This window comes from Lygodium microphyllum, chromosome 7 (genome assembly GCF_053477565.2).
Source record: "Lygodium microphyllum isolate KBCC chromosome 7, Lygodium_microphyllum_v1.1.10, whole genome shotgun sequence".
In the NCBI taxonomy this organism is placed as follows: Eukaryota; Viridiplantae; Streptophyta; class Polypodiopsida; order Schizaeales; family Lygodiaceae; genus Lygodium; species Lygodium microphyllum.
The window spans coordinates 117,994,570-118,018,074 of NC_141141.1; the positions used below are offsets into that span (position 1 = coordinate 117,994,570).

Consider the following 23,505-nt stretch of genomic DNA (forward strand, 5'->3'; position numbering starts at 1 on the left):
TTAATGGTCTTTCTTCAAGCCTTTCCATTATCACATTTTTGTGAGTAGTTTTTGCAATACTTGAATTCATGTTAGGAGCCATCGGAGGGTGTGAGGTGAATTGGAGAGTCTAGAACTTTTTCTAGTTCTGCTAGTGTATCAATATGTGGTGATGCCAACCCTGTGTTTGTGACAATCATTTGACCTTCCGATTACCAGTAGCTATCACTAAATTAGTGCATTACCTTAAATGCAAGAAACGATCGGCAAAGTTTCCTTCGCCCAATTGCAAGGGTTCTCCAATGCACAGTAGGAGCTTGCAAATGAAGGATGTGCTCTACTTTTTGGCATGCCGATGCCTCTCATGGGATTTAAAAGGCCCCGTGGGAAGGCGCTCTTGGCAGCTACCAACCGACCAACCTACAGGAGGATGAAGGTGGTGTCCATCCATTGATTGCCACGTGTCGACGTTTGCAGCCGTCAAAGTTTCACAAGAGTAGCGGGAGGCAATTGCCATTGGAGGGCAGCAATGGCGGCGGCAACATCATCTGCGGCAGGAGGGATTGCAGCTCGCTTGTCCTCTCCTGCCCTCCATCGCCCGCTCCTCTTCTGCACATACCATCGATCGTCTCTGCCCCCCCATGGTGGCCGATGGTCGGCCGCATTCCTGCGCTGCGAAGCCGCCGCCAGCGACGCCTCTTCAGATGTTTCCAGCAGCAGCAGTGGCGGCGGCGGCAACCAAACCCTAGCGGAAGCAGCAGCCGTGCTCGAGCCGTCATCTGATACTGGCCCCTCTGCAGCACCTTCAGCTAACGGCGACTCCACCGAATTGCTGCGCTCCTCCGCACTCGACATTCCGCCCCCTTCCCTGATCAACTACGCCAACATCCAAAGGGCCCTGGCGGGAGAAGGTGCTACTTACCCTTGCAGCCATTAACCTGCTATGTATAACCATGGGCTTTCTTTCTTTCCGTTTGTTTTGCCTTCCTTCATCTTGTAACCTCGCCATTAGATTGCAGCCATACCAACTCCTGATCACTATGGCGTTTTGGGCTTGAGACGTGGGGCCAGCTACGATGAGGTAGTCACTTATTGGATTGTTTGGTCCTTTAAAATCCTGAAGGCGTGCAATAAACATTGGCTTGAAATATCCAGGATTGTCTGGGCGCACAGTATTTGAATTAAAGCAGGGCAAAGTCTGCTAGTTTATGATGTATGGTAGTCTTCAGTAACTGTTGTGAAGCGAATAAGGTAACTCTGTGTTTCTGACATCATAATCGAACCAAGATGCTAGAAGAATGTGAATTCTTACGTGGCTGATGGAAGGAGGGGATAGAACAAATATGTGGAGGGCCGCAATAAAGAACTGGTATTGTTGAATGTGTGGTATTTTTGAGAAGGTGTAATTGATAGCCAAAGGATCAGTCAAAGCATATTGTAGTGAAAGCATTTTGAGTATTAACAATCATGTACTGTAAGCCTTTCCCGACTAAGGTCCAGTCAAAGCATGTTGTAGTTAAAGCAGTCGAGTATTACCAATCATGTACCATGAACCTTTTCCATACTACTGAAGTCGGGGCAGCATGGGGCCTTTGGATGTGGGAATGCTATTCCGAATCATTCCAGGTTTGTTCCAACTGAGCTTGGTATTGACTGTAAAAGAATGTAGAGATTGCTCTGCCGTTGTTGGGAGGGCCTTGGAAACCTAGCATGAGATGGTTTTTTAAATCAGATCAGAGCTTAGGGTTTGGTAGAGTCTTCGATGACTGATTTGCCATGGTCATCACCAAAGTTTGGAGAGCAGTCTTTCTCATTTTTCAATCTACCACAGCTTTAGAAGAGAAGAGGAGATCATACTCTATGGTAGGAACATTATTTCTCTTGGTGTAGTTTTCTCTAAGATATGGGACTTGAGGAGAATGGCAGACCTTCATAGGGTTGCCACCACATATTTAGGGACAAAGACTTAGGGGGATCCACCACGACTCAATTAGTGTCAGTCCATCACCCCTGATTGGCTCACCCAGGCTGATGGACAATGGGTGGGTTCTTTACTAGACAAGATGTCTTGCTTGCTGCCATGGTACATAAGGATGGGTCCTTCCCCTTGGATGACGATAGATTGGTTAGGTAGAAGGTTAATGTGCAAGAGTCTGCTGGGCGTTCTAGACAAAGGAGTCGAGGTGGTTGCTCATATACTCAACCAGGATGGAAGTTTTGGTCTTTCTAGATTAGATCCTTCACCAATTGGAGTAAGACCTAGGAGAGGAGTGTGGAATGGTCTTTTCTAGAAGGCCTTCGAACACTTGGAGTAAGACTTGGGAGTGTGCTGTGGGGAATGATATTTTTAGGAGTCTCACATAGTAGCATCCCATTGTTAAAATTAAGGCATTAGTTGGGCTTTCCGATTTCTATAGCAGATTTGAGAATGGTTAGATTGACTTTGGCAAGATTTCTAGTCTATGCTATACATGTGAGGCAATAGAGGAGACCCAACAATACTTCCTTTTGAACTCCATTGGGATTGGGTCGTTGCTCAAGAAGGCTAGAGAAAGGCTCTCAAGATAATGTTAAGAGGTAATTAAAATTGAATGATAGTGGCTTAGGGAGCAACTACTAGGGCCTATAGGAGAACTACATGGTAGTATGCAAGGGAGCGTCTTGTCACGAGGTGAAGCACTCGTACTACTACTTGCCTTAGTACAACAAGAGGCAAGATCCTATCTCCTTCTTGGTCTTTTCATCCACAAATAATTGAGTGCAATTGCGCAATAATGATAGATTGGAGTCCTAGTATTAGAGTAGGCCACAATGGCACCTTGAATATAGGTTCCATGTGCCATTCATAGATGCTTTTATCAAATTTAGTAGTTGACCTATGTCAAAGCAACCATTGGTGATCTCCTATTCGTCTTGTATTAGTGAGTTGCTTGAAGCATGCTTGATAACTTGGGGGAGATCTAGGGAACAACATAAATTGATAGATAAAGCAGTGAGTAAAACAATAGAGAAGCTTGGCCGTCGTGATAGTCCATGGGATCTCCCCGACCAGTTTGCCCTTAGATTGGTGGTAAAGCGTTACCATAGGGTGATTTAGACTTGACTTCTTAAGAGTATAGAGGACATTGCTACAAATGGTGTTCATTGCTAGTATTCTTTCTAAGATACTCTTGCATTTTTGGATAGAGATTATTCATACCCTTGGTGGTAGATAGGATAGGGTTCTTGGTGATTTAAAGAGCATGCAAAGGAGACAAGGCTTTTCTAGTCACCAAGGATTTAGGCTTATTGTTCCACAATTCTTTATATGTCTTAGCAATATATGGATCTTATTGGGCCCATTGTACATGACCCTCTTTTGAGAGAGCAGCCAGCCTCAAAGCTCATTCTATCCAATTCAAGGAGGGTTTTGCTTTATGTATGCATTTTGACCTTAGTATTCCATGTGAATCATTTAAAAGAATGACTAGGATATGGTGAATTAATTGTCCCAATGAGGGAAATCTATGACCTGAAGAAACTTGTCATTATATTCCCCTTGAATTTGAATTGGTTCTTGACTAAAGGACAAACAATCATTGTAGATCCATCTATCTTGAGTATTTAGTCAAGTGAAAAAACCATAGGAGGTAGAGGCAACTTGGTAGTTAGTACTTTCATGGAAGAATCATTTTCTGCACTTCATCCTTGGGGATATTTTTGATGATAGCAATCATTCATAACAGGAGAAGTGTTACATCCTTGGACATCGGGATGGGTGTGAGTAGCGCTGGTCACTTCCTTGGGTCATAAAGTGACTCAGTGCAAATGTGTTAAGGACACTTTATGGTTAGGGTAGGTGAGTCCTAGTTATAGGAATCAAGGCCAATTTGCGCATAGAATTGTGATCACCACCCTAGGATGTTAGGCCCAATGGTCGATGTATTTGTACATTGGGATGGTTTGGGTTGGTGGTATGGGACACTGACTCTTGGGATGTGATTTTGGCCTTGTATTTGTTAGCCCCAAGCTTGAGGCTGAGCCGTTTGGCTTTGATGTCCATCCCCTTAATATTATGTATCATGCATATAGCTTGTGTTGTGTGCACGTTTTGTCTTAGGGTGATGTTGAGACGTTTCGTTAGCTCCTCTTTCAAGATGATGGAGTCTTCTGTCATACTTTTCAGGCATGGAAGTTGTGCAATATTCTTAGGGTATTTTTGTGTCACAAGATAAGTATACTCTTCAATTAGTGGATTATTTTTCCCACATTGTGCACAACTAGTGGTTACTCCATTGGATCCCATTGTGAAGCTAACTATGGACTTGGATGCTTTTGATAGGAGGTTATCACCCAACACACCAAGAAGCACATAACTGGGATATTCGGGTAGCAAAGTATATGCACGGAGCTTTGCTCGTCACCATGAAACCTGCAAGTACACCCTCTTGCATAGAAATACACGTGCACAAAAGACTCAAGACATTCACACCAACTAAAATACAAGATTGGGTGGCTCCTCCTTCAAACTCACACATATAAGATCCATAATTTCTGCACAAGTATGAGAGAGGAGAGACTGGACAAAAAGAAAGAACAAGAGAAGGTGGAGGTTGATAAAGGAACTCCTCATGAGAGAGGGTATTCAAACTCCCTTCCATACCCCTTTAAATCTTTATTAAATTGAAAATCTTTCGACCATACAAGAAGTAAAGGTATGAGCCTTTAGTGTGTTGTGTGGATTTTTGGCAAGTTCCCTAAGGTTTTGAATGAAAGAACATATGCACTAGCTTTTAGAGCTCCAAGCCAAGCATTTACAAATGCACCAAAAGATATATCAATGAAGTACAATGAATGTGCACATAGCATATAAATTGTGGATAAAATCAAAGATTTGTCAATGTAGTGCTAAAATCTTTTAGCATCTTTGGTGAAGAAATTGAAGGCTATCATTTCTCCCACACTTTAATGGTAAGCTCCCGCGAAACCATGGTACTCTTCCATCCTTAGATTCACAAAACTCTTCCACTCTTCCTTTTCTTCCATCCTTTGACATGTGTGGATCTTTTGTCCACTTCCTCTACCATTATCTCAGTTTTCATTAAATTTTTAAAATTTTATTCTAACACCCACGAACATGATTACATTGATTAAGGATGAATACCACAACACTTTTGTCTTTGGGATGCACAACGTCTCCATGAAGAAGAAACGCGGATATTCTGTCACTTTGACACCAAAAAAGCTAGAAACGAGGAAATGATCTGTCAATCAGCACTCCACTCAATAGATTTATCTTTTTAAGTTCTCTCACCCATGTGATATAAAAGCTTCAGCTTTCTTTACATATATTGCATATGAACTATCATGACAAAGGGATTAAATAACATTAGGGCTTTTTTTTTTCTTTTAACCTTATCTTCTTCATTGTCTTTCTTTGCTCATCGTATTGGCCCCTATGAAAGAAAGCGTGAGGAGGAAGGATAATCTAAAGAGATTTGTTTTGAGGTCGTTGATGTTGGTGCCATGGGAGGTAGTGTGGGTAAGTAAGCCGCCATGAGAGCATGAAGAAGAAGAACAGAGTTGCTGGAGATTTGGAAGAGAATGCAGGGGAAGGAATAGGTTGCCATTTATCACCATTGTTTTCTTTGACTAGTAGGAGTGATGAGGGTAGCTTCTTCTTCACTTAACGACATTGTACCTCCTTGCCTTATATTCTCCTTCTTTCTCTTTTAGCTGTGTAGGTCGCCATGGATGTGGCGCGTGGAGAAGCGGCATATTGGGGTGCCATAAGGAGACATCAGCTGCCTGCAAGGGCGCCACAAGGAGACATCAGCCGCTTGCAAGGGCTTCAACTTCTTCTTTTTTCCTTCTCGAGATCCTCACAAATTTATACACCCCCTCTTGGAGAAGTTAAAGAGAAAACAAATGATTAGAGTTTAATTGCCAATTACCCATGACCATTGTATTCGAATAGGTGGCAATGACAGCAAAAGACTATCATTTCTTCTCTATGGGATCCTCCTAATCTTGATGCTAGCAAATGTTAGAGATATGGTCATCTGGTCATCCCTTGGACAGGCAGCAGTTTGATCCAACCTGCAGCAGTTGCCACGTCAGCAGCCATGTCAGCAGTTGCTACATCAGTACGCAGTCACCACATCAGCAGTCAGACAGGCTGCCATGTGGCAGCTGTGCAGTTGGACGGTTTTATTGCACAATCGGCTGCATTTAATGCAGCTGACCTGTACCAGATTTTCCACCTATTTATTGCAGATTTCCAGCTCACTTTCAGGCATTCTCTAATCGCAGATCCTAACTCAATTTGGGGCAGAGATCATGTTGGCTGCTCTGTAGACTTGAGGTGTACTGATTCCAAATGGATGAAGTGGTACTCATACTTCCGAGGCGCTTTATGTGCTAGGTATGGGTTACCATTTGTTTCATTATGAAACCATAACAACAACCACCAAGAAATCAACTCTCATTCTTTCTTTGTTTTGCAACAAAATAGAGCTTACATAACTTGAGAGAAAGGAGAAGAAAGAGATTGATTATTGGCTATCTAGCACCTCGGGATGGTTGAAAAACACTATCCTCTTGTTGTTTATCGTGAAAAATCAGTAAGCATGTATATGCTTTCGTTGCTACAACTATGCAAACTTGGGCTACTTAAAAAACGAGAGAAAAAGAAAGAAAGAATGCCCCAAATAGTGAAGATCAAGTTTCCCAATGAATAATGAGTTGCTCTTTAATTAGATCATGTTTTTGATTAAGGTTCAATTGATGACTTCATCTTTAATCATAAGTACTCATTGGACGAAACTTTATCTCAAAGCCTGCTTAATAACTTAAGTGTCCTATGTGAGTTGCTTATTGGATGAAACATTCAATGCAACTCAATTTTTAATTTAATGAAAGTTTTACATTGCATCTTACTTCTTTTGCATTGCGCTTGTACCACATAGGCTATATACTTGTCCATTGTGTACCTTGCATCAAATCCTTTACTGTTTGTGCAATGATCACTATGCTAAGAGCTAGGGATACTAGAATTAAAGTCTACTTTAATTAAAAATATTTGTGAAGTTTCATTAAATTATTCATCTATTTTTCATTCTAGTGATACATTGTGTAAGCATACATCCCTTTCACCTCTTGAAAGAGTGATAAACTTGGATCCACCATATGCTCATCAAGTACCATTGATTAGTCACACCTATGTAGCTCCATGGGAACTTACATAATCAGATATCTTGTCTATCTCGTCATGTATCTCACAAACGCCCCTCATAGTAGATCCTCTTGTCTCGAGCTAGATTCTCAATAATGACTCCTAGTGCGAGGATATGATCTAGTGTGATATACCCGTGTTTGAAACCTACTTGTCCTTGTGTTCTCTTGCCTTGCATCTTAGCCCACTCATTGAGTTCATGCTCCAGTATAGATCCATATATCTTGGCCAAAGTATAGATTGATCATTATAGTACTTTTAAGTGCTATGAATCAAGGATCACCACTAGGAGTGGAATTGTAGTATTGTTTGACCTGCTCATAATGAAGACCTCACATACCACTCTATTCAACATATCTACTAGTATGGATGCTAGTATGCTGCAAGCACGTGAGAAATGTTCTATCACTAGCCCATCCTTATCGTTTATTGTCCTATTTTGTAATCTATAAATTGCATCCCTAACCATTTTCCAGGTGAAGTGAGACCATTGTGTTGGCCTATAGACCTACGGGGGCTACATCAGTGGTTGTCCTAGCAGATCATACAATTGTCTCCCATAGTGAAGCCAAGCATACCTTTAAGCTATCCCCTTTAAAAAAAAAGAATCTAGTTTTGCATTTAAAAAAAAAAGAATCTAGTTTTGCATTAAATGGAGACAGTTTTTGCTCCTTTTGTTCTCCTCTTTTGCACTCCTTGAGCTCTAAAATGTCACCTTTTCTGTACCTCTCTCAAAATCTCTCCTCTTGTCTATACCATGTCTTCTCATGGCGTGTCTCCCTTTGATGTGCCCACTTCTATTGAACTTTGACACATGGAGGATGTGTGAAGGAATGCTAATCACAAAAAAGTTAAAACACAAAACCAATTGTACGACAAAGTATAAACTAATATTACAGAACACAGTTAGAGATAGGGTAACTCAGAGACAATGAACACAATGAATGGTGAAGTGAATGACTATTAAATATATGATGCTTGTGTAATAAACACACTATGTAGTGAATACTAAACCTCGAACTCTTGTATCTTTGTACTTCAAAATGGATCTCAAAAGGCAAGCTTCGAGTATTGAATACCAACAAACACAGCTTGGGAGGTTGAATTTGATGCAGACGGCAGTAGAGGAGAGAAAATATATAGCAAACGCAAATAGAAAAGTACTTGGTGATTGTGTAGAGGAAAGGAATAGTGTAGACACCAAACATAGGCAATAAGTTGATGGTGAGAGCTCCTATTGATGGCGATAGGATATAGATGATAGTGACTGTGGATGCATTGACAGGAGGATGCAAGTACTTTGGTGATGGTGACAGTTCTAGGAGGTAGGTGACAATGAGAAGATGGTCAAAGAGGCTAGAATCAAGTGCTAGATAGATGCAGATCGCAATGCAAAGCTCTGACGTGATGTCCTCTATGAACGGGGTGTGGGTAGCAAAGATACAACTCTGTGAAATTTTCAAAAACGAGGTTGAGAGAGAGTGGTCTATAACATACCTATTTATAGAAAGTTTAGGGATACCCAAATTAGGGTTTGGCATATGGGATATAGTTACTCTCTAAGATTGCGTTTCCTTTTTGAAATAAAAGGTATTTTCATTAATTAAGTGTGTTTTGGGGTTGTTTAAGTCAAGATAATGCATTTTTAACTCAATATCCCCTTTTAGATCCAAAATTGAGGCATGATAAGTAATCACTTTTGTTTATTTTTTTAAATTCCAAGGCGTCCCACCCCAAAGCAGATAGGGCATTGGTGGGCAAAGGGTTTACGTTAGCTGCCCAGTGACCTACCAAGACTACAAAGGTGATCATTATCTAAGGGAGCCCAAGTGATTACCCTTGAGAGACTAGGGCATTGGACCAAGGGTGCTTGTTGGCTATCCAAGGATCTACTAAGTTTGCAAAGGTGGATGGAATCAACAGTGTATATATATATATATATATTGGTTTTTTTTCTTATGAAGGCTTTGATTTAGTTTGTCACAAGATTTAGCATTAAGTGAGGGTTTTAAATCAGTGTTTGTCCCATTGAGTCACTATGTCCCAAGTTATGCAAAATAAGGATGGATAGTTCCACTACCTTTATAAAACAAGCAAAAGTAGTCCATATACTATTAGGATAAGTACCTAGGGATAACCCAAGGATGTGTGTGTGTCAATCATATGGAGAATATGTGGAGAGATAAGCAATACGACATGTGAACAAGCAAGACAAGCATGGAAGCATAAGGGAAAAAAATTGCATTTGGAGACTGTCATGTGCTATGCCACGAGTATAGTGGATGCAGAGTTGACTACTCCAAGAGTGACCGAATTGAGGGAATATGCATAAATACATGCTTACATGAATATAATGACAATGCATGGGGTAATGCAAAGGGAGATGCAAGTTTTCATGCCTATGCAGAATGCTATGCAATGGTGTCACTTGGATAGTGTTCTTGTAGGAGAATGGTTCACTTACCTAAGTATCCTTTTACAATTATGTCATCTTGATAGTGTATATAAAGTTACAAATATCTATAATGTACAATACAAAGTAAATAAATGTTTCAGAGTAAAAAAAACATATAAGCATGATCATTGTCGCTATCAAGAGAAGAAAACCACCCCCTCTTAAACTTGAAAAGAAAGTAAGAGGGAAGCATTCTCTCCTCGTTAATTGAAGAACTCTAAAGGAGGGTGTGTACTCAAGCCGATGAAGGTATTGTAGATTGGGCCGGTTGACCTTCTTGGTTAAAATATCTGTAAAATTGTCACTGGAAGGTATAAAATCTAGGTGAATAGTGCCTAGCTCAACCTATTCTTGGATGAAGTGGAAGTGAACTACTATGTGCTATGTCCAATGTGTGATGATCGGATTGCTTGCAATAGCGATGATGCTTTGGTTGTCACAGTAGACAATTGTAGGCATCTCACAAGAAAACTAAAGCATAGCCATGAAGTTCCTCAGATAGATGGCCCTAGTGGTACTATCGAAGAGAGCCTGATACTCTACCTTGGCCATGGGAACTTCCACCGTCTCTTGCTTATGGCTAGCCCAAGAGATGGTTGCCGTGCCCAAGGTAAAGAGGTAGCCACCATGGAAATGTCGGGTGTCAGGATCTTTCACCCAATCAGAGTTGATGTACCCCTGCAAGCATAAACCATAACCATAAGTGAGTCCATAATTGTAAGTAAACCTTAAATATCTTAATACATGAAGGCAAGTAATCCAATGAGATATCTTAGGTGCATTAAAATACTGACTAAGCAAACTAATGGAGTATGCAAGATCTGGCCTAGTATGTATCAACCAAAGTAGCTTTCCTACAGTAGAGTGATAGGTGTGAGCATTAAAAGGTTGACCCGAGATATCCTTATACAGATAGATAGTGGGATCTAGAGACATGGCCATTGGCCATGGTTGATTGGTGCAATGTTGTTTTACTAGCTATGGGGCATACTTCTGTCTTGATAGAAAGATACTTCCCTTGGGTCGAACAATCTTCATCCCCAAGATATAAGATAACAAACCTAAGTTGATCATTTGAAATGTAGTTCAAAGCTTTGCTTTGATTTCTGTGATGGCCATAGAATCTGAGCCAGTGAGAAGTATGTCATCAATACACAACATGATGAAGTTGACCCCCACGTGTATAGTACGCACATATAGATTTGGATCATAGGGGGTAGAATGGTATCCATGAATCTGCTAAAACTTGTCCATCTTGTGGTACCAAGACCTCAACTCTTGCTTCAGCTCATAAAGAGCTTTCTGCAAGTGAAATGCCTTGTCGTTTCGGTCAGCAGAAGAAAAGCCGAGAAGTTGCTCCAAATAGACTTTCTCCTCCAAATAACCATTCAAAAAGGCACTTTTGGTGTCCATTTGATAGATTGGCTGATCGTGGTGAGTGGCTAGTGTAACCAACAAACGAAAATATATTAATTGAGCGGTAGGAGCAAAGGTTTCTTTATAGTCAATGCTGTGCTTTTGCTTGAAATCTTCCACTACAAGGTGAGCCTTGTATTTGTCTAAAGTAGCGTTAGCCTTTAGCTTGGTCAGAAAGATACACTTCGTCCCGATGAATGGTTTGTGACGAGGATGATCCACCGAGGTCCAAGTTCCATTTCAGTCAATACTATGTAGTTCCTTTTCCATGGCTTCATTTTATAGAGGGTCCTGGAGAGCCTTTGCTAGCTGTCCGTCTCGGAACGTGCAATGTAATTAGCTATAAACAACGATGCATAGGAAGCTTGAGGTGTGAGCTAATGAGATATTCTAGGGTCTTGTGGAGTGGAATTTGGCAGAAGGATCTATGAATCTTGTATGGTCTGCTGGTATCAGCGAGGTAATGGGTCTTGTAGAGGGGGACCGGGGAGCTGAAGTATGTGCAAGGTCAGGAGTGGGTAATAGACCCAGTGAAACCAGTCTTCCTCCTCGGATAGGGTGGTAAATAACCTGATTAAGCACTAATTACAGCAAGCATAAAATTCATGTAAATTGAAAATGCACACTTTACCACTTTAATCTTGGACATTGGACATCGTGTTGGCCCTAAAACCGATGCCCTTGCAGTATTTCTTTATCGTATATTGCAATTGGAAGGAGTACAACTGAGATTCTTTGATCTCATCCACTAATTCAAGTGCCTCTTGTTGTCAAAACTGACTAGTAAGCCTCCAAACCAATTTGGTCCTTGTTTTGCCCAGGAATTGACCTTCACCTTGCTCTTTGAAAGACAAATTCAGCCCCAAATTTGATATTGGTTGGTTGGCCTCTTGAATCTCCTTGAAATTCCTAAACTTTAGCTGCTAGAATTTAAGTCTTAGGCCCTCAATTTTGAGCATGTATCTTGAGGTTACTGTGAAATCTTATCCTTCTGTTGTTCTCTTTTCTGTAGATGAGCTTTCTGATCAAATGCCAAGGTTTCTCTCAGAGTACCTAGCTCTGATGCCATATGAAGAAATGCTCTAAACATAGAAAACATAAAACCAATTGTACGACAAATACAAACTGATGACAGAGAACACAATTAGGGTTAGGGTAACTTAGAGACAATGAACACAATGAATAATGAAGTGAATGACTAATGAATATACGATGCTCATGTAGCAAACACACTATGCAATGAATATTGAACTTTTGAACTCTTGTATCTCTAGGATGAAGGTAGAGGTTATGAGTTGGAGAGTGTGTCGTACTTTGAAACGGATCGTGAAATGTAGCAAGGCAGCTTTGAGTGTTGAACATTAGTAAACGCAACTTGGGAGGTTCGATTTGATGCGGATGGCATCAGAGGAGAGAGAATATGCAACATGTTAGAATTTGCCAATTCTATGGGCAGTGCCTAATGTTTTAGTCTTTAGTTCTTTTTCAATTCGTAGTGTGAACACAACTAAAGTTATAAGTTGTGTCACCACTCTTAGAGTTTACTCTATTCTTTTGCTTCAACACTCTCTCATTGTCTCTCTTTTCTCTTCTCCCTAGTTGGCTGTCATTTTCCAACATTTGGTATCAGAGCAAGGTTCTATGCGTGGATTTAGTTTAGCCACTATTAGTTGGTGCCGCCCCGCCTAAGGTCGTGTTGCTGTCAGCTAGTTCTTTGCCCAAGGAAGAAAAGGACGAGCTGTTGCTGTTTTCAGGCTATGTGTAGCCCTATATGCAATCCTGCACGCAGCCCATATGCAGTCCGAGGAGCTACTGTTTTGGAGTAGCTGTTGCTGTTTTTAGCTCTACCCCTTATTTTCACACTTTTTCCTACCATATTCCTAGCCCTGCTCGCGATTTTCTGCAAGCCCTAAAAAGTGCAAAAACCCTATTTTTCAGACTTGGGGTTTTTTCAAAATTTTTGTAATTTCCCTTTTATTTTGGCCATCTCTTTCTGAATCTCAGCTCGTGCTGCCCAAAGTTTGGGGCTTTTGTTAATTTTCAGAAATTATTTCTTGCAAAAAATTTTGGGGCTTTTTGCCTGATTTGCAATCCCATGTGCGAATCTTCTTTGGAAACATTGACATTGCACAATTTCATTGACATTTGTGCAAGAAATTTGGAGCTTTTTGTCCCAGAGGCTGTGACATGTATCATAAGGCAGATTCCAGCATGCACCCCGAGGTGACATTACTGCAGAAATTCATGTTGTAAGGCACAAATTTCTTCAATTTCTTTGAAATTTTAGAAAGAAATTTGGGGCCTTTGTCGGACACGCATTCCAAGGTAGCAAACAAGCGGTAAACTAGCATTTAATTGTTGTTACAGTCAGATTGAGATCAAAATTTTGTGAAAATTCAATAAGTTTTGGTAAGAATCGGCATTAAGCTGTAATTTGTACTTTTGAGGACACACATTACGAGGCAAGTGTAGTACAACAATGCATTGTTATTATTTCTTGGTTGAGTGCCGATTTGGATCAAAGTGGACACACTTTGGCATTTGTGTGATGGTTTGGTACTTGTTGCGTAATCTTGAGGGAATTTTTGGTACTCTGAGAAAGTACAATTATACTTCAGTAGAGAAGTATTTGGTTGCAGATTTTTATTCATTACTGACAACATTGCACATTAGGGAACTAATGATCAGAGCAACATCCTTGGTATTCTCACTTAGGAGGACAAACTTGATGGAGCAAACTACCCGTTGTGGAGTTTTATGGTATATAACCTTCTCGTAGTGAAGGACTCGTGGGACTATGTTATAGGTGATTTGTAGCGACTAGGAGGTCTTTCACCTTAAATGCCTCAACGTAATGCTAGAGGACAGGTTGTTGGTGCTGCTGCCCCTTCTTCATCCATTAGGGTGGTGGAAACCCTTAGCAGAGATAGTGGCAAGGTTAGACTTATGCTGCCATTGGTTAGCCATCACAATCGATAACGTTCTCAGTACTAGAGGGCTTGTTTGACTGGTCTACAAAGGCTCACATCATCTCCATAGAGACATTTGAGGATGTGAGTCTTATCCACATCTACGAGTTGCGTATTTTGGGGTTGTTTAAGTCAGAGTAATGCATTTTTAGCTCAACAAGATGCTCGCTCCACTAACCCAAACACCCTCATGGGTAGCATTTCGAAGCTTATTTTTCCTTCAAATTCAAAGGAGATTTATCCATTGTTACGATCCTCCAAGTGCAAGTAAAGGAGAGGTAGCGGTAGTTAGCTGAGCTCTATACTCTCCATTTTCTGTTTGTGTCCCCAGTCATGAGGATGTTTCCTCGTCAATTCCAACTTGATTCCTTTAAAGGGAAGAAGAAAGAATGTGTTGAGATAAACATCGATTCATGACTAGCTAAATGGATGACATATTTTGATTTGTATTAGTTCAACGATGCTCAATGCATTGAGAGATACACATTATGTTACAGGGGAAGGCGTACACTTGGTGGGTGGGTCTACGTCCTAAGGTAGCGACTTTGACTGATTTTCAAGCAAATTTTAAGCACTTTGTGATTGATGATCGGATTGAAAACTTTCAAAAATTATTTGAACTTGATATAGGGAAGAAGAGCTTGGATGCATACTCGCAGGAATTTAAAGGTTTATTGTGTAAAGCAAAGGCATTGGATAATCATCAGGCGCTGCTCTATTTGCAATACCTTGTTGGATTGTTGTTAGACTATCAGAATGAGGTGCCTTGCAATCCCTTTTACTCGATCAAGGAAATCTATAGGTATACAAACTTTTTTAGCAAATACTTTGGCTGCAAGTAGGGATAGTTAGCCGGCTAGGAGTGCCCATTGAGTTTTGAAACCGGTATATGACTCACATAAAGCGGTAGTTCCTTCAATTAACACCTAGTCTACACACACACACACATATAAGCAGAGACCTTACTCCCTCGCTCAACACCAGATTGGCCACGAAGACCGGCGTCCCTCTCGATTTTTCTTTATCAATTAAAAGATGAAAAATTACAAAAATAATAATGTTGCAAAATACATAACCTGTGAACAGTTGGTTTTCATCCTTTGAGTAAATCCCAACTGCATAAGAATAGTACAGCATGTCCAGATCAACATTCCTTTTAGGAAAGCATTTTTTGTGACCAAAACTCAATGATTCCTGTGCAGAATTACAGCTTGCAGATCTCTGAATTCACTGTTCTTATTGTCCAGTATGTGCATAATTCACTGTTCTTACTATTCAGCATGTGACCAAAACTCAATGATTTGTGTGCAGAATTACAGGTTGCAGATCTCTGAATTCAATATTTTTATTGTCTAGCATGTCTTGCATGTTTTGTGACCAATACTCAATGATTCATGTGCAGAATTTCAAAGAAAACACAGAATTGTACCTTCGATGGAATCAGCCCATCATGTAAAGCATTTCCTCTGAGAATAGAGAGAGAGTTGATTAGAGGGAGCAAGCTCTACCTCCGTACTTGAGTCAGAGACATAGAAATACTCTCCATGACTGATTTTCTTACAGCAATTTGCCCTCAGCTGCTCGAAACTTCATTCTTCCATTTGCCTCTTATGCCTATTACGTTTTTTTAAAAATGCTCTCTTTCTCTTTTGGGAATTTGTGCCACATGGCATACATGTAAGAATTTTCCTGTTTAAATCTTCTAGTCTAAAATTCTCTAGGATCGGTGCAAAATTTGACCTCGGCACAGACCAAAGAATTAATCCTCGTGCAAAAACAAAGATAATAACATGAACAGATTCTAGGGTTCAAAAATAGTAACTCCCTAAATTTTAGAGATGGTGACCCCTGTATTCCTCAAGTTGTTCTGAGCAACTTTTATCACTGTGACTGCATAAAAAAGTGTAATGTGGCGCAGTTACAGTGACTTTTATTTCGTGAGCATTCTCACATGTGCATCTTCTGTCTTGGCCAGACTTATTGTCGTGCACCATCTCGAGTGGCTAAGCACATAGTTCCAAACCACCGACATTCTATTTTTCAATGCCTATTTAATATGGAACCGGTCCTAAGGCTCAGACAAACCATTAGTCCAATTTGTTGCAATGGCCGCCTCTTCTGGCTATGCAAAAATCTCGGCTTATTCCAAGAGAACTCTGGGGGTAAGAAGCAACAACAACAAAAGAAAAGAAAAATAAAATATTTATATAAGTAAATAAGAAAAGCAACTGTAAAAAGTATCATCACCTTGTGACAAGTTTCCCCAATTTTTAAGTCAAAGTAATAGTTTACCTCGGTAGCAACTCGTCAGCCGACATCGGAATTTCATAAGAAAAAGGACCGCAAGCGTAAGGTCACTCATAGGGTGAAGTCTTGGAGGTAGACTTTGCTATTATAAGTTTGATGGTAGGCAAATTCCATGAGATTGAGGGCTTTCTATCCTTCGAGATCACAAAAAATAATGTAGATATACAACAATGGAGTTTACTCATGTTTTTCTGGATTCAGTTATTACTAGTTATATTTGTTTTGTTGAAAAGTTCAATCATTTGATCATCAATGTAATTCAATTGCTTTTAATAATAATTCTAATATCAGTTCAAATGTAAGTGAGTATTTGGATCTGATATTACATGAGTATGTTAATGTTTTTCCGACCGAGCTACTTGACAGACTGTTACTGTCTCACGGAACCTTAGACCATAGGATTGAAACCTTGTTGAGTAGCCATCCTGTCTCTTGGTAACCTTAATAGGTTTAGTTTAAAAGAAAGAGGATGAGATAGCCAGGTAACTTCAAGACTATTTGACCAAGAGTTTTATTGAGCCGAGTAAATCCCTATGAGGTGTACCTATTTTTCTTGCCAAAAAGAAAGATGGCACGATGTGCTTTTGTATTCATTATAAAGGTCTCAATAAGGTGACCATCAAGAATAGAACTCTGTTGCCAACCTTATAGATCGACTTTGTGGTACATGCTATTTCACTAAAATCGATCTAAGGTTCGGATACCATCAAATACGGATAGCTTTGAAGGGTGTCCCATAAAGTGTATTTCGAATGTGATATGGATATTAACTATTTTTGGTTTTTATCTTTTGGATTGGCCAATGCTCACGCAACTTTTCAATAGATAATGAATGATTTATTTCGTCTGTATCTTAGAAGTGAATAGTCATTTTTCTCGACAATAGCCTTATTTATAATATATCGTCGGATAAGCATGTTAAACACTTGCATATCGTCTTACGTCTCTTAAGACGAGGAGTTGTTTGTTAAACTATCCAAGTGCGAATTCTTTCGTATGGAGCTGTTATATATTGGTCGTGTCATCTTGATTAATGGCATTCGGATTGATGCCGAAAAGGTACAAGTAGTACTCGATTGGCCTATTCCAAGGACCATAAGACAAGTAAAATCTTTTTTAGTTTGTACGGGTTTTTTTTGAAAATTCATTAAGAACTTTGCTCATATTGTTGAACCCTTAACACATTTGCTTAAGGGTATCTGAAGCAAGAAGAAGTATCTTAGTCTGTCCGTTGTTTGGACTAGTGAGCTTGATCAATATTTCATACTTTGAAATGGCTTATTATTATTGCATCGATATTGCAGATTATCAATCCGAATAAACCTGGTTTATATAAATGCTAGCGATTATATTGTAGGTGCTATCTTTTATTAGGATAGCTGGCTTATCGCATTTGAGAGCTATTAGCTTGTTGATGCCAAATATGTTATTCTATCGAAGAGAAGGAATTATTGGTGGTCATCAATGCACTTAAGTATGGTGTCATTATTTGTATGACGCTTTGTTTATTATTTAGAGGGACTACCATTCATTCAAATATCTATATGATCAGCTTGAAGGCGAGATAAGCGGAGCCTATGCAAGAGTTTGACTCAGAAATTTGCTCTAGGAAGGGCGCAACTAATTTGCTTGCTGATACTCTTAGTCAAATTCCCGAAGTCAATGCCTTGTTCTTTGAAATTTTGATTGATTTCTCTCTTGCTCTTAAAGGACATTGCCAAAACGATCTTTACTTTGGTAAGATGTGGCAACTAGTTCAAGAGGGACCTAGTAGCTCAGGAAGCTTAGGTGGTTCGGATGCCCAAAGGCTGGCTACTGAGAGAAAGATGGCAGAAAAGTATTCCATTTGGAATGGATAGCAAGTTTTGGCCATCCAGGATGGGACTATTGCTGCATTAGGACATGCTTGAGTGTGACATGCTCTTCATGCTGATTTCTGGTGCCCTTGATTGCTTCTTCAGCACCCCACAGCCTTGGTCCTGAAGGCACAGAGGCATTGTGGTCCTTTTTTGCTCTTTGAGAATGCTTGTACAATTGTACATTCTTGTGCTTTCTTAGTTTGCCTCTTGCTAACAAGTTCATGTTAAGCTCCTAAAATTGCCACTTAATTATTTATATTTATCTGACTTTTAGAACAGTCCCAAAAAACATTAAATCAATTCAAATGACGCTCGAAAATAGTCAGTAGGACAACTTGCTCAGAATGTTCTGTAAGGGGACCCATTGTGCACTCCCACTTTCATCCCTTCATCACACACCTATACCCTTCAGTGCCAGCTTCTCATTCATCCTCATACGCATGATTACCTTGATCGTCTTCATCTCCTCCTCCACGTCTAGGCTGCAGCCCTGCTTCTGCCCTCCCCAGAATGCTGCCACCTCGTGGTTGGAGGTGCCTCCCAGCTTCCCACACTCCTAGCTGCTGCTTTTACATCTGCAGGTGGCTGCCCAACTTTTCCTTCATGCCTAGCTGCTGTTGTTTCCATCTCCACACCCTACTGTCAGCTGTATTTTCATCTCCAACATCTGACCATGCTCGCTTTTTGATTCAGCTGCTACCTTCCCCTCCACAACCTGATGCTAGACTGTATACACCTGAGTATTAACATTCTCAGTTCTTGCCATAGCTGTGTTTTGGCATGATCCTGCTGCCCTGCCATCTTCAGCCCTCTGACATCATCTATCCTCTCTGGACTTGGTGTGTTTGACAGTCCCTTTTATTTATGCTACTGCTAGAGTGGTCTTGGTATCTGTTCTCAAAGAATTCATTCATTCATCATTCATTTCAGTGTTCATTCTTCATTCTGTTCTTCATTTGCATTCTTGTTTGAGTTCATCGTGTTAGTTGCATCTGTACACTCTCTGTGTTTTCTCTGAAAACCCTAGTGTATCCTCATAGTGTGATGGCACTTTGGCTCTCAGTGTGGATCACAATGGGACCCTCAATAGGAAATTGCAGCTGAGCAGTAAACCTTCGAAGATAGATGGCTTCCATGGTTCTAGGTAGCATCATTACTCAGTCTTTGCAAAGGAAGTGACAACATCTCTTGCTTCCTACTACATGAAGGAACGGGATCTGAACTGAGACAGAATTTAGCCCCTATGGGAGCATTGAGTCTCCAGATCTCTAACCAAATCAAAGTCAGTGAATCCCTCTAGTGTTTTGTACTTAAATGCAAACCAGAAGGTTTTCATACATTTAATGTTGGTTGAGGATGGACATGGAGTGAGATACGTGTCTAGTGTGATTAGGCCAAATCGGTTGCCTAACTCCTTGGTGGTAGTCATGCTTACTATGTGGAGGTGCATCCAATTCCTTGGCTAGTTTAAGGGCTAGATCCAATGGGTGATCACTGATTATAGTTTGGTGAGGGAAATACTGATCGGCTAATTGAAGGATGTATTTTTTGTTGTGATGCAAAAACATGCCACATGGATGTCGTGTACAGCCTCTATGCCTAAAAGATAGGAGAGTAGACCGAGATCACTCATGTCCAGGGTAGAAGATAGCTGTGCTTGATGGAGGGTAGTGGATCCAGTGAAGGCTATCTACATCCAACAAAATATAGTGAATCCCTTCTGAATCATTGTAGATGCAGCTCATAAGAGAGGGCTGAAACAATTGATCCTTGAAGAACCAATGGATCTGTTGGTACAAAGATCTACAAGAGAACAATAACTTACATGTGAATAGATAAAACAACTAGAAGCAACCTCCTAGATTGTATACGAAAGTGGAAAACTGAAAGTTCACTGAAAATAACAAAGAACCAATCTCCAGAGATCACTGTAAGCAATCTAATGATATCTCCCAGCATCATACAAGAAAGAGTACTCCATATCTATTACCATTGTATTCCTATATCTCCATAAATCCATACAACTAAATCCTTTGATTCACTGAAATATGTCTCAAGATCTTTACAAGGGTTTTGTGTGTGCATGTGCACATGTGCAAACTCAAGTGTTTACAAGATCGTCAGTATCAAACCAGCTTCTCCTAGTGAGCCAAGCTAAGACGAATAATGAACTGATGACTAAGGTTTCCGATTTATATAGTATCTGGAGGATACAGGAACAGACACAATTATGCCAATTATATCAGCACCAGTTTGTTGAAAACCAATGGTGTGCAAGCGCATGACTTTTTCCCTAGCAAATGTTGTATTGCTTTTATCAAATTGTGTTTCCAGTATTTAGCTGTGGGAAGCTGTCTTGCCAGTAATATCACGAAGTAAGGAAGTGATCCTGTCTGCATATTGAGGACAAGTCTCTTCAGCTGCAGATGATAGGTCTGTATCTTGTAGACCTTGCCTCTGACTCATTTCATGCACATGATCACAAAACTTTACACTGCTTCGTGATTTAATTTTTCCCTTCTGAACATCTTTAGGTTTTTACCTCCATCGGGAGTTCAGAGCTGTACTTAAAAGCATTGCAAAGACAAGATGTATGTTTGCATGCATGCATGTGTAGTAGCAGTTGCTCCAAAGTGTAGCATGCAGCACATTGTTATTTAAGAGCAGTCATGCTTTTGGTAACAACACACATTATTCTCACATGGTCATGCACAGTGCAGTAGTAGCATGTCGAAAATGTAGCGTGCACCATATTGTTATTTAAGTGCACTCATGGTTTGGTAACAACACATTATTCTCTCAAATACTTGGGATTTTATGGAGTTGGAAGACAGTCCCTGTGAGTTTACCCTTACAGACTCCTAAGTGGTTTGGTTCTCTGATTTCAGGTGAGAAAGGCTTTTGAATTCAAATGCGAAAGTGTTTTGAGTCAAGGTTTGGATGAGGAAGTAATCCGGGAACAATTGCAGCTTCTCAAGGTTTCTGTTCCATAGAGGGGTTGGTCATGTTATTGAATAGTGAGCTCTGTGGTGGTGGTGGTAATGAATATGTTTTGTTTTCTGATTAAAATTCAGGATTCTTATTATATCTTGTCTACAAAGGAAGAAAGGAGATTGTATGACTGGAGTTTGTCTCAATCAGAGAGTCCAGCTAATGTATATCGATGGCCATATGAGGCAGACATCACACAAAGTGAATACCCTCCAGCACCTCCACTGGTAATCAAACTTTCAACCAATAGTTTACATTCATTCACTGGTTCTTTTCTGTAAAATAATATTTAAAAAAGTATCATTCAGAGTTGACTTGCAATTGGAAATTGGTATATCACTGTAGGTTGATATCCATTTAGCCAGATGGTAGGCTAAACTGAACATAAGTAGTCATGGGCCAGCTGCGAGTCTCTGATTTTTCTAAACCTGGACTGTTCTCATATTCTCTCAAATCTGGGGGGTATTTATCAATCGATAGAAATCAACTTGTCTGCATCTGTTGCACAGACAATCATTATATTGCACTTGTGCTTTAAAGACTTCAGATTTGTGCTATATAAACAAAGGGGTAATTGTCTGGGAAGGTGTGGAATCGAGAAAGAAAAAAAAGATATACCATAAATGTAAACTAAAGCATGTTTCTCTTGTTTTTCTTCAGTGCTTAAATGTTTCGGAGGTTTGGTAATTAGATTGGGAATTTCAGAGACCCCCCATGGACTATGGTGGGGTTGAAATGGTACATCATATTGGAAAATACTTAGCAGTCTAACTTTGATGTTTGTTTTTAAGAGAAGGAAAAAGTGAACCAGGCTGTCGCTCTTTGTTTGGGGAACCCAACGTATGTCAATTTCTCTGCTAAAATCCATGCTTACAACAGTCAGCAACAAGATATGTTCAAGGCATCACTATAGTAGCTAGTTGATGTTAGCTCAATGTTTGAAGTGTTATATTGATCTCTCACTCACTTTCCCTTCCATACTGATATATGTTGTTGTCATTGGAAACCTTCTGCAGCCCCCTGAAGATGAAGAGCCAACAAGAAGGCTTGGGTATTTCTTCTTGGGGTGGCTCGTCTTGTCAATTGTTTTATCTGCTGTTTTGAAGCGATAACGATGCATAACTTCTCGCTCCTGATGGTTTTGCACCTGCGATGTGGGCAATGACATCCAGTGGCAACGTGTCCAGTATCCAGAACAGCGCGCCTGTGACAGACAGCTGCCTTTCTATGGCCGTACTTTGTAGTGCTGCTTGTAGTCGACACTGCTCGCTTCCAATAGTATGTAAATCGGCATTCCAATGCTAGTTATGCAGAACATGCAGCTGTGTACCTCCTATGACGTGTATATTCGCAACGCTGCTTGTGACATTGCGGTATTCTCATTCAACGCAATGTGAGCGGCAGCTCGTTCATGGCGTACTGTAAGAGCAGTTGCTCATCCAAACTACTCTTCTAAATTATTTCTTGTTGGGGCTGATCATGTCGGGGCTTTGCCTCTTTGTCAGGGTTTTAATCATATCTAATGGGTCTTTTATTTGTGGAGCGGAAGAATATGGTACGACCCTAGAGTTAGCGATAAATAGTTCTCGTGGGTGTGATTCTGTAAAGGTACAAACAAAATCATTATATCTGTGTGAGTAAATGTAGCGGAAGACTTCAGAATGAAAATCTAAATGATAAAATCCTATGGGCTAGACTCAATATAGCCTAAAGACGAGAGTGCAAAGATGGAGCTGATCCAAGGATGTGGCCACCATTGTGTATGCCCACTAGTAGGGCTTTGTTAATGAAACACAGTGAGGTGGTGAGGTAGTCTTAGATAGAGGTGGGTGTGAAGTGGATGTGTAAAGTGCAATGGGATTGGTACTTGTAGACCAACCAACCAGTTTCTCAGGAGTAGTGAAAGAGATTGTTGTTAAGGTTCTTGACGTGTTGTATATCTTCGTTGGGGCTGTAGGAGCATGTGTGGTAGCAATAGGAGGCATAGTCCCATTGGGTTGGCCAGACACAATGGAGGTAGTCAGTGGATTGCAGAGGTTTCTTAAGGGAAAGACCCTGGGCCTTGGTACGACACTCCTCGTCCACATGGCTCGATCTTTGGTAGTGTGTGCAAAGTCTATTTTTCTTAGGAAGTTGTTACCAGATGGGTTTTGTTTCTTCGGTTTTGTCTAAAGAAGGGAAGTTACCCTTAGTTTGGCTTGCCTTCGCAACTTAGGTTCTTGCCAATAATGGTTTGCCTTACAAAGGAGTTGCAACCAAACCCCTCTTTGAATAAGTATGGGTGGAGGATTTCTTGTGAACTTGGTCATGTAGCCT

General features: G+C 40.4%; 1 protein-coding gene across 1 annotated transcript; it reads left to right on the forward strand.

Moving 5' to 3' along the window:
* Positions 1-451: 451 nt before the first annotated feature.
* Positions 452-22,666, forward strand: NDHU (Chaperone DnaJ-domain superfamily protein). Its single transcript, XM_087681879.1, has 5 exons — positions 452-890; positions 999-1,060; positions 21,087-21,176; positions 21,273-21,416; positions 22,206-22,666. Exons 1-5 carry the CDS (start codon positions 509-511, stop codon positions 22,299-22,301), a joined length of 774 nt encoding a protein of 257 aa, XP_087538005.1. The 5' UTR covers positions 452-508; the 3' UTR covers positions 22,302-22,666.
* The last annotated feature ends 839 nt before the right edge of the window (positions 22,667-23,505 follow it).

Bases quoted from the DNA above. Each gene is read 5' to 3' on its own strand.
- NDHU (XM_087681879.1), top strand. From the start codon at position 509: ATGGCGGCGGCAACATCATCTGCGGCAGGAGGGATTGCAGCTCGCTTG. The intron at 21,177-21,272 runs GTTTCTGTTCCA...ATTAAAATTCAG, and splicing joins AACAATTGCAGCTTCTCAAG to GATTCTTATTATATCTTGTC. The intron at 21,417-22,205 runs GTAATCAAACTT...AACCTTCTGCAG, and splicing joins ACCCTCCAGCACCTCCACTG to CCCCCTGAAGATGAAGAGCC.